Source organism: Thamnophis sirtalis, unplaced genomic scaffold (assembly GCF_051295495.1).
Source record: "Thamnophis sirtalis isolate CommonGarterSnake01/CBP01778 unplaced genomic scaffold, rThaSir2_p1.2 scaffold_12, whole genome shotgun sequence".
Taxonomy (NCBI): Eukaryota; Metazoa; Chordata; class Lepidosauria; order Squamata; family Natricidae; genus Thamnophis; species Thamnophis sirtalis.
The window spans coordinates 51467907-51480036 of record NW_028261392.1 but is presented as its reverse complement, the minus strand read 5'-3'; the positions used below and the strand labels follow the sequence as shown (position 1 = coordinate 51480036).

General features: G+C 42.0%; 1 protein-coding gene across 10 annotated transcripts in view; it reads left to right on the top strand.

Moving 5' to 3' along the window:
- Positions 1–12130, top strand: part of KLHL15 (kelch like family member 15) — a 52314-nt gene that overhangs the window by 7113 nt on the left and 33071 nt on the right. For 4 of the 10 annotated variants that reach the window (XM_087726519.1, XM_087726514.1, XM_087726510.1 and 1 more), the window contains 3 exons: positions 90–199; positions 2788–2833; positions 5700–6411. In XM_087726519.1, coding sequence (XP_087582645.1) covers positions 5707–6411 — 705 coding nt within the window. In that variant the 5' untranslated portion in view covers positions 90–199; positions 2788–2833; positions 5700–5706. The remainder of the gene's footprint in view (positions 1–89; positions 200–2787; positions 2834–5699; positions 6412–12130) is intronic. The other 6 variants (XM_087726518.1, XM_087726515.1, XM_087726513.1 and 3 more) reach the window with 3 other exon arrangements.

The following is a 12130-nucleotide window of genomic DNA, read 5'->3' as shown; positions in this document are numbered from 1 at the left end:
TAAATATTCTGCTATAACACTTCAAATGGGGCCAGTTCTGTTTATACTGACACCTATATATTATAAAGCCTAATTTTCTTCACCACTAGGTATGCTACTGTGTTTCATAAGAGTTGCTAGTTTCTATCTTTGATTTACAAAATGGATTATGTACCTGCATGAAGATTCTCAATAGCAACTACTGCCAGAGCTTCTTAAGGTAGTGTAAAGAATCCATGAAGGACTATATTCCAACTTTTGATCTTGATATTACTTTTGTCAAATGTAGTGGCTGACAAGGTAGAATCTTTGTGTGTCTCCTACTCCATTCTCTTATTTAAATGTTGGTAACTTAATTCTGTATCCTTTAAAGGAATGTTCTATAGCCTGTCTGACTTCTTAGGGTGGAATAATGTAAAATACATACTGGAACTGTATTTGGGATATTTATTTCAACTCTTCCCACCTTGGTCTGCATAGAGTTAGAATAGTCTAAAAAGATTTTAAAGAGGCCAAGAGGTTTCATAGTATAGCTCCATGTTCCTTTAATTTCTCACAGGATTGGAAGTTTAAACATCCCTTCCCCATATGTACCCATGGGCTGGGCAGATTATATTGTGAGGAAAACAGTCTGTGAAGTTAAACCTTACAGAGCTTTGGAGGTCAAAAACCAGCATTTTGAATTTTATTGGACGGCTAGCTCTAGTCTATCAGAAAATAATCACCCAAAAATGGGTATTATGCTCACATAATAGCTCTAGCCCAGTGATGGCTAACTTTATGTCGTTGCACGCCGAAAGTGCATGTGCATGCATGTGACAGTGTGTGCGCATGCGCACCCATAATGCATGTATTACTAGAAACTAGGCAAAATCTGGACTAAATATGAAAACAACAGGAATTTGGAAAGGTGTCATCATAGTTTTCAATTCATATTCTGTAGCTGTAGAAAAACTGGATAGCTAGCTTGTAGCAATTGAAATGTAATTAAAATACTTGAAAAATGTGTGTAGTTGAGAGTATTTGATGAACCTGAATGGATATATATGACTGTTGCATTAACATTAGCATTACATCCTCCTATGCGCCCCCAACACATGCACATGTGACCCCCCCTGCTCCCCCGTGCATGCACGACCCCCTGAATGCACCATGCCCTCACACATGACTGTGTCAGCCTCTGCTTCGCTTACTTGCTATCGGCTGTCATAGAAATGGGGAGGGTGGGGGCATGGTATATTGGGATGGGAATAAATGGTATAGGAGGTGATATGGAAAAGGGAGTTTTCTTCTCACCATCTTCTGCGCATGCTGGTGGCCGGTGTTTGGACCTGATCAAGGCCAACCGTCCTGCATACCAATATGATGATGCCATTTGGTGATGCATCCCACATGATACCTAAGGGAATTGCAGATTGGACCCCTGGGTGGGGTCGTTGGAGGGAGGGGGCTGGGTTATTATTTGATACGTACTTGTTCGTGTCTTTCTGGCTCAGATCTTGCTTTACTTTTGCTGCTATCTTTTCATAAAAGTAAAAGTATTTTAATTCCATGAACAGTGGAGTTGGGAGTTTTCTTTCTTGGTTATTGATGGAGGCATGCCTATCAGCCTTTGACCTCTATGCATGCATTTGTGACCCCTGCCCCTGTGTATGCGCCCCTTCCCCCAGCATGCGTGGCAGACACCCAAAAACCAGCTTACTGGTGGCAGATGCGCGCACATGAGCTGAGCTGGGGTGACAGCTCGCATGCCTGTAGAGAGGGCTCTGCATGCCACTGGTGGCATACATGCCATAGATTCGCCATCACGGCTCTAGCCTGTTACATTCCTGGTTGCCACATTTATATCAGCTTTAGTTTCGAATTATTTTCAGAGACAGTATCAAAGTAAAGTACATTGCAATAATTTAAATACATGGTAATTGGGGCATGTTGCAGGGCCTTCTGACCTGGATAAAGGTACAACTGGAATATCAGCCTCAGCTGGGCAAAAACCTCCCTGTCTATTACTTTTGTCTGTTGTTTGAAATGGAGGCATGAGTTCAAAAGGTTTCTGTTATTTCAGTGGGAAGATGATTTAATCCAAAGCTAATGGTGAGACTATATTTGAGACAGAGTATTTTTTAGGAATGGAGGTAGGAAAATAACAAAGCAATCTTTCTGGGACTTGTGTTGGAAGTGGATTGCTGCTGATTCGGGCGAACTGGCAATGGAATTCAGGCCTGGGTTGCAGAACCGGCAGTGACTCAGGCCTGCCACGCCCCCAAACCGGTTTCCTTGCTGCTGCTGCTGTGTGCCACCATTTTTTCTTTTTAGTGACTGCGCATGCGCAGTTCACTGTAAATTGTTCTGTGCATGTGTGAAGAACAATTTTCACTGAACAGTGCACGTGTGCACAAGTGGATTGCAAACCAGTAGTAAGACCGACAACAAAACACCCCTGACTTGTATCTATCATCCAGACTCTCATAGCCTTCCAACAGTAGGTTAAGATTACCACAGCAGTTCTGGCTCAACCGTGGGTGGTGATATATAGTTATATATAACATCAGCATACTGAAAATATCTTATCTCAAACAGATAAACAGATGTTCTCTCCCAGCACCTTCATATATGTCATTCATACAAATGGGCCTTTGAATGCAGATGAAACTTCTAGTCTAAATCTTTGGGAAGTTCTTTTTCAGGATTCTAGCTATCTGGGTTTTCAATTTGCTCTGAAAGTTCTATTTTGTTTTTAATTGCATTTTTGTTATTTCCTCTTGTCCAATATATATTTGCATTGATTTTTCCCTTTTTTTACTGTAGTCCCTTAATTCGGGATAAAGACTGGATGGAGCCGAGTGTTTACTGGGTGTGTGCCTTTCCTGACACCTACTTAGAGTTCACACCAGATTTTTTTTTCTTGACGCCCCAAGAGAGCAACATCTGCTGCTACCTAGGATCTCAACCTTCTGAGTGGGAGGCGAGCATCTTCATCACCATACTGCTCATATGGTTGCATTGAATGTTGTGATGTAAATAACAACCCTCCCTTCCCACAAACAAGTGAGGAGAAGGAGGCTTAGGATAGGGAGAGGGAGAAGAGAGAGAAAATATTTCAGTGTGATTGGCATATCACTTGTGTCTGAAAACAATCTACTCCAAGAGCTGCAGCCCACTGCTCCCATTTTTAAAAAAGTTTCACATTTATTTACATACATTGTTTTCATAAAAATAAACTCTGTCACATTACAGTTGTTGTATGTATATCATTACTTGAATGTCAAATTGATCTTAACATCTCATCTTGAAATTTCATATAATACAGTGCCTCCCTCTCAAAACTTTGGGCACCAAGGATCAGTTCAGTGGAGGATAGTTTTTCTGCTGCCTGGGGGTATGGTTTGCCTGCTGCCTGGATCCTGTGTGTGCATGGATGGGACCACTCATTTACATGGCCTAATTCCTGGCAATCCACCAGGAGGAAGGAGGAATTGGGTTGTTGCAATTTGAACTGAAATGGCACCAGAAAAACTGCTTTGCCAGATAAATTTCTGTCTACCTATGGGTATTCCATGTTATCAACCATCACTTGCAGTGTGGGATATTCTGTAAATACTGTAGGGGATAACCAGGCTGACCCCTCCCTCAGACTCAGTCTGGTCATCTCCTACAAATGCATGTTTAACATTTTATTGACTTCATATTTGAACTACACTCTACAGTGCAAGCTTCTATTTGTCTGTTTTAGAACTAAGATTCAGAATAAGTCAATAGGGCCTTCAATAGAGAGAGAAAGTTTATGACTCGTATGTCTCATACTTTCAAAATACTATTTGGTTATTGATTTAAAAAGGAAAAAAATTAAAAACCAAATTGAAAATGTTAAAACTTACAAAATAAACTCAAGTTTTTAAAACAATCAGACTAAAATTATGTAACTTAATATTTCAAAAATGGTTCTTAAATATTTGTTTATTATGACAGACATTTAGGAAATGTCCTTGGGATCTTAGAAGTCTTCTCTATAAAGGATACTTTGAAATAAGGTCTTTGGAGTGATGCCCCAGAGTATTATAGTACTTATCTGTTTGAAGGTTCAGAGAAGGTTAAGAATTAAAATATAACTGATTTTAAAAGATCTTTAAACTAGCATTGTGATTCTGTATGCTGCTTATCTATAAATGTTATATTAGGAAATTTATCATTTGGACTTTTCTGATATTGTAATGGTATGTGGATATAACCTTGAGAAAGGAATGGAAGAGCCCCAACTGCATAATGGACAGAGAAAGAAACTTAGAAAGGATCTGCCCTAATTTACCATCCTAATCAGGTGGTAAAAAGAGATATAGAGAGATTTGTACTTTCAGATTTGCAAGATTCTGTCAATGTAACCTTAGAATAAAGTAGTATTAGTTCATCTTGTTGTATTTCCTATCTTGAGTGTCGGCAACCCCCGGCTCCAGAGCCATGTGGCTCTTTCATCTTCCATCATCGCTCCCACTCTGAAATATGGAATGAGTCTCCATTCCCCTGAGTCTCCATTCCCCTCTGTTGTCCTTAGCTTCTCAGGCCAGGTGAGGAGTGACTGGAAGGGGAGGGTGAGGGGCAGGTCCAGCTAGTGGTGGGTTCAGCTGACAGGGAGCCACAGCAGAGGGACGAAAGTGCCTCATTCATCTAGGAACTTGAAATGACTTGATTCAAATCATATATTAAAAAGTCCCCAAAGAAGAATAAAGAACAACATCAGCAGAACAACAACAACCCTCACCTGTTTTTGGAAATGGTTTAAGGGGGAACACACACACACACACACACACACACACACACACACACACACACACACACACACACACACAGGACAGAGTTCTTTGAGTGTTAAGGTTGCAGACCCCTGTCCTATCTGATCTAGGCTGAGAATATAAACGAAGCAAATTCTTTATATTTGGAAATAGTAAAGGGAAAGCAAGTTTAGCTGTAATTTATCCCATTTCTAAACCATGTTTAAAAGATTGGGGTTATGAAACACAATTGCTTATTTCACATTGCTGAATTTTCCGTAAAATGAGCATATTATTAATTGCAGTAGAGATGCATTTGTCTAGTTCTTTATCCATTTTAGCACCTGAAATACTGTGGACTTTATGTGATCTCAGTATTTTATAAGGCTTGATTATTGGTTTTTGTGCTATATTAATAGTTTTTATCATCTTTTTTCCATTATGACTGATGGTGTTCAACTTTACACAAGTTTAGGATGATCTTAAATTGGTATAAATATATGTGACATAAATTTTAAAAAGCTTTTAAAATCTTGCAAGAAAACTGCTTGGACACATCTAACCAATCACCATTAGTCAAGAATAACTCAAAATATTTTTTTTTTAATGTAGCATCTTTTGCTCAATCATCCCTTCATTTGCAAATAAGGCTGGTCTTTGTTCAAATTTAATACTTTGTAGTTTAAACCTAGTTCCATGAAACATAATTATAATTAATATGCATAGTATGAAAGTTGAGGATAAAGAATAAACAGTTAATATTCAAACAAATCTTTAACTGATTGTTATGATTACTTTTACTAAAGTATGATTTTCTACACTGACTGTTGTTGTATAAGATGTCAATTATATTATTCAAGATTAAAAAAATGAAGCAATGAATTAAATATTAAGGTTTCCAACCTTCAGGAATTTCATGAAATTCTAAAGTTTTCTTTGTTTACATTTTTCTAGGTGATTCATGGCAGGGGACGTGGAAGGGTTTAGTTCCTCCATCCATGACACCAGCATCTCAGCAGGGTTCAGAACACTGTATGAGGAGGGATTACTGCTTGATGTCACTCTTGTCATTGAGGATCACCAATTTCAAGCTCATAAAGCACTTCTTGCTACTCAAAGTGATTACTTCAGGATTATGTTTACTGCTGATATGAGGGAACGAGATCAGGACAAAATCCACTTAAAAGGACTGACAGCAACAGGCTTCAGCCACGTTCTCCAGTTCATGTACTATGGAACTATTGAACTGAGCATGAGCACTGTTCATGAGATCCTGCAGGCTGCCATGTATGTTCAACTTATTGAAGTAGTGAAGTTCTGCTGCTCCTTTCTTTTAGCAAAAATATGTTTGGAAAACTGTGCAGAAATTATGAGACTTTTAGATGACTTTGGTGTAAACATTGAAGGAGTAAGAGAAAAACTGGATTCCTTTTTATTAGAAAATTTTGTGCCTCTCATGGCCAGACCTGATTTTTTGTCCTGTCTCAGTTTTGAAAAGCTTATGACTTATTTGGATAATGATCATCTGAGCAGATTCCCAGAGATAGAACTCTATGAGGCTGTTCAGACTTGGCTGCGGCATGATAGAAGACGCTGGAGACATACTGACACCATCATTCAGAATATCAGGTTTTGTTTGATGACACCATCCAGTGTTTTTGAAAAGGTTGGTGCATTTGAAAGGAGTAGATAGTATTCATATGTTTAAGGCAGCATGCTATTCATAGGTAAATTTCCCAAACTTGGTTGAATGGGAAATGTAAGGGTGTTTTAGAAAGTGGAATCATGTCTCAAATGAGTGCCGTTTTAATTTTAAAGCAAAGTTTCCCAGTTATAAATCAAAAGAATTTACAACCAGAAAACAGGTAGGTTTACAGCTTTTCTGATTACCAATCAAAGTGAAAACCATTCAGTCGTGAAAAGCCTACAAGACTGTTTATAATCAGTGAAATCTGTTGTTTGTATATTGACCTGGCACAGTTGTGGAAGTTTTATATATTTAAAAATATAAGAGTGTGCTAGAAAAAGAATGCCAACATCAGTTGTACAGGAGCTCAAGAAATAAAGCTCGGCTTTATTTTGTTGGCTCCAACAGATTCAGTGCAGGAGCTATAATTTTAAAAAATAGGTACTGTTTTTATTTTTATTTTATAAAAAGAGATGTGAGATACTAAGTTATAGTTCTCTTGCCTGTTCTCTGATTGGGATATAAATTGTGGTTCCTCTTTCTGCGTTATTTTTCTTCAATGAAAGAGCAGTGGGCATTATGGTAGATATTCTCTATGTTGAAATTGATAGAGATCTGTGGAGACTGGTTGTTGGAGTGTAAGAAATAACTTGAATCAACTAGGAACTGGTTTATTGACCAGATTTACTGATTAACATATGATTTTAAGAAGTTGAGCAAAGTTTGACTTTATAAAGACACTTTAAATTGGCATGATCAGGACAGAAAATATTAAAGAAAAATAACCAGATAGAATATGAATAAGGGTGAAACAACAGAGAAAGTAAGGTCTGTACTTCATATGTAATGTTCCTTAAGTAAATTAAATACAAAAATTAAATTAGGCCAACTATAAGAATTTCCTCTTTATGTAATTAAAGAATGGGTCGTCTGTGATTGGGTGGCACAGAGGTTCAACGGTTAAGATGCTGGGCTTGGCTGGAAAGTTGGCAGCTCAGGGTTTGAGTCCTTTTTTATATTGTTACAAGGGGTTTTTTATTTTTAAATATATGTATTAAATACATGAACTGGTTTCTGGATATCATTCATTTTGTTACCAAATAATAATAATAAAATTGACATTTTTGATAACCTTACATTGATCATCCTCACACCATTATAATATCATTGTACATAATACAATCATCTTTTACATTTTTATCCTTTCATCTGTATACTAATTTTGACATCTTACATAAAAATATTCATAGTAATATTGTTCTATTTCCCCCATTTCATTCTGCCTCTGTTTCATATTATAAGGATTGCTTCTCCTTCTAACTTAAGAAAGTAAAGAATCTTGAAATGAAGTATTTCAAAAGGAAGCTTTTATTAAGCAGAAGTGAAAACAATAAGTTCAAAGCAATGTCTGAATCCCCTTAAGCAAGGCAAGTAGAATTGAAGCAGTAGAGACCCTCCCACTAGTGAGAATACAGATTTTAGCCAATACACAAGTGTAAAGGTGGTTCCTTTACCATATCTTCTGTTAGACATTAAAGTGAACCATCCCACATAGCCATCATAAACATTCCCTAAAAGACGAGGAGATTTCACGGCGCTTGGGCGTCAAGGAAACAGGTTGTAGAATATTTGTTGTCACAGGCACTGCTAATAAATCGAATTCAAAGCCCCCACTTCTCCAAATTGAATGGTAGTATCACTGCCTTCCTAAGAAAAAAGAGAGATCCACCTGTGAAAAGATAGAAAGAAAAATTTCATCAAAGTATTTTAATAAGGTTTGCTAGAGTATTGGGAGTGATTTTTTTTCAGTAAGGTAGGGGCCCTAACATGGTGTTTAGCGACCCATTCATTTTGGGATGAGGGTAGATGCTTCCAAGTAACTAAGAATTGGGTTTTCCCCCTGTGGATCCTAGAGTCAAGGATTTCCTTGATTTCAAAGTGTTGTTCACCTATCATGATGGGAACAGGTGGTATAGGTATGGGTTGTCTGAGTGACAAGATTACCCTATTTTTCGGAGTATAAGACTCACCAAAATTTTGAAGAGGCAAATTTTAAAAAAATATTTTGTATTCTGCAAACCTCCTAAAAACAGCCTGTTATTTGCGAAAACGGGCCTGTTTCCCCCCAAAAAAGAATAGCCTTTAAGGAGCTTGCAGAGTGCTCCTGGGGGGGGGGGTGGCCCCTCCAAAATAAGCAAAAAATGGCCCATTTTTTTTCGAAAACAGGCATGTTTTTTCATTAAAAAAGGCCATAGATAGACTTTAGGAAGCTTGTAGAGTGCACCTGGAGACTGGTAGAAGGGGGTAAAATTGTGCAAAAATGGGCTGTTTTTTACTCATTTCTGCCCTCCCCAGCCCCCATGAGCTCTCTAAAAGATTCCTGGAGGCTATGTACGACCATTTTGGTAAAGGGGCGGGGTTTCGGGAGGCAAAAAATGTTGTATTCTATGTATAAGACGCATCCATGTTTTTAGCCTCTTTTTTTGAGGAAAAAGTGCTTGTTATACTCTGAAAAAAATGGTACCTCTCGTTTGAGTAAACTAATGTGAAATACTGGGTGGATGTGCCTGAGTGTCTTTGGAAGGAGTAATTCTACTGTTACTGGATTGATGGCACTAGTAATAAGGAAAGGTCCAATGAAATTTGGCCCTAATTTGTTGGATGGCTGTAATGATTTCAGGAATTTTGTAGATAAATATACTCTATCTCGAACACGGAAAGGTTTGGGTTCCATTCTTTTCTTGTCAGCTTGAATTTTAAAAGCCTCTCTAGCTTTCACTAAAGCTAATCTAACTACTGGCCATGTGTTTCGTAAAGTGTCTATCCACTCCTTAAGTGAGGGGATAGAGAGTTCTTCTGTGGGTAGTTCAGGCATGGGCTGAAATCCTGGCCTGTTGCTATTCTGAAAGGGGTAAAACCTTGAGTGTACAGAGTTATTGAATGCTACTTACACAAAACATTTGCCACCTGACACTGCGGCTGAGGTGAAGCCGTCAAAGCTTCTGCTGATGCCCCCGCTCATGGCAGTGGCGGCGGTGCCTCCCCCTCCCCGTGGAGCACCTGAGCTGGGCTCTGTGTTACCCCTGCCGCTGCCGCCTCCTCCACCATGCTTTTGAGAAGCCATGAGGCCTTTTTTTCCTGCTCCCGCCCCCTCCGCCGCCTTCCTACTGGCTCCCGCGGCCTCAAAAGCACGGCAGAGGAGGAGAGGGAGGGATAACGTGGGGCCCAGCTCAGGTGCTCCGCGTGGAGGGGGAGGCACCACTGCCACAGGTGGGGGTGCCGGCGGGAGCTTTGGCGGCTTCACCACAGCCGCAGTGTCGGGTGGTAAATCCGGCAGTGCTGTTGGAGGAGGAGGAGGCGGCGGCAGCAGATATTTCGATGGCGGCGGGGGCTTTGGGGGTTTATTTTAGCCGCAGCGCCGGGCGCAAATGGCTAGGATTGTCCACCTATAAAGGACCTCCCCGGGCTTGCTTTGCTGAACACGGGGCGACTGATGGTAATGAGTGGCGCAGCCGGTGCCTAGGAGGACCTAGGAGATTGGCTGTGCCGCATAAGCTCCTGCTGCCGTCCCCACACCCCTGTTAATCCTAGATTTTCTGAGGTCCCTCAGCTTCTGGAGCCTGTGACAGAAATCACTGTGCAGCAGTTAGAAACTGCTGCGCAGTGTTTTCTTGCCACGTGCACAGCCGCACACCTTAGAGGGAACAGTGCTCAGTGGAGGCGCTTCCAGTTTCTCTTCATTCCTAAGTAATTGCTTGGACTCTGTATTTTTCTACTTTACTACAAAATTTATCTTCTTCCTGATTATTGGAGTGAGCTTGGTGAGTTTTCCTTTTATCCTAATTCCCTGGTTCTCACCAATTTCAGCCTCTCTGATGTCCTGAGTTTCCTTGGGCACCCTGAGGCTGCAGGCTGCTATTGGGGAAGGCGCGTGGGTCGGAGTGCCGACACCAGCGTGATTGCAGCGATCCTGCTGCGATCGTAACCCAGCTGGGACATCCGTTGCTGCTGACCATGCTTCTGAGTGAGCCGACTATTGGCACAGAGCCTCAGAGCTCTCTGGTGTATGCGGGTGGCCATTTTAAATGGGTTGCAGATAGTGGTGGCCATTTTGAGACGGTCGCAGGTGGTGGTGGCCATTTTGAGAGGGTCAAAGTTCCGGCTGCCATTTTGTTGACCTACTTTTGCCGCGAAAAGCAGCTAAAGCTGCCAGATTGCCTGTCTCTTGCAAGTCGCTGCTAGAAGTCTTCCTGTCCTCAATTCCGGCAGGTTTGCCAACTCACAGCTGCACTATAACGGTAGAGGGCGGTAGCGGAGTTTTCTGGCCCACGTGGTCGCGCCCCACATTAATTGACCTGTGTGGGTGCTGGGAGCTTGGAGCTCGCACCATTCTCCTTCACCAATCAAAGGACTGCTGAGTTTTTCTTGCCCCTGCCTTCAGTGCCTCTGCACCAGAGCGCTAAGGCCAGTTTCATCTCAGGTGGTGAGTGGGGGAAAGTTATCTTCCAGGCCTTACATACCCACATTCAATCATGGCAGATGGGGCCCATGAGGAGCAACAGATTGGTCCCTCCACCAGCAGGGCTTGTACCAGACAGGCTGGCAAGGCAACCAGGAAGGCCATCAGAGCAAGCAAGCCTTACTCTAGGCAGGGGACTAAGCATTGTTCGGGCCTAAACAGAGATGCCATCTGACGCCAAAAGGCTTTAGAAAAGCAGTTTTCTAGGGCTCAACTACAGGCCCAGCCTTCCGGGCCTGTTTCCCCTGGGGATCACTCACCCGGGGTTCAGCCTGGTCAGGATCCTCCAATGTTGAAGAGTGAGGATGAAGGCCAGGAATTCTCCTCTGCAGATTCCATTGCAATGGCAGGCTCGCCTGGGCCTTCTGTGACCCATCGAACAGACCTATTTGCATGTCCTTCTGATCCTGAAGAGGAGCCAGTCACAGTGGGCCCCCTTGCACCCCAACAACTAGCCATTCAGCCCCCATCCGGAGTTTGCCCTCTAGAAGATAGGGGATCTGATCTTTCCATAGAAATGCGGGATGTCATTGCCAGGGCCATTTCCCAAGGGGATAGAGGCTGGCATGTTGCAACAGGCCAAGCGCCCACGCAAATCCCGCCCACCCCCGACCCTGGGGCCTGCATAAGATATTGCTCAGGCCCAGCTCACTTAGTCATTGCACTCATCCTTGGCCAGTGAGGACTGGGAGGAAGACCTTGGTCCGGGGCTAGAACCAGAATTCTCCAGGGATGAGGCTGCTGTTCCCGATAAGTTGGCCTTTTCTGGCTTGTTCAAGTATGCTCATTTCAAAACTATTTTGAACAAGGCTAAAGCCTCGACCCGCTTGGGTACTAGCACCCCAGCTCCGACTTCTCCTGCACCGGAGGACCTAAGTGAGGGACTCTTTGATGAGCCAGAACCTACTCAAGAAATTGTGCCGGTTCCAAAATTGTTTCTTAATGTAGTGCAAAAGCAGTGGGTGCAGCCCAGGCACCTTTGCTACCCATAGTGGTAATGACAAGAAATTGTACACGGTTGATCTACTGAGATTTACTGAAATTGCCTCCCATGGACGTCCCTGCGGCGGTGCTCACTTCCAATTCACTGCTCCCCCCTGAACTATTTAGAAGGGCTCAAGGCAGAGGACAAAAGGGCCAAGAACGCCTGCCACAAGACTCATCAGGCAGCGGCTTGGG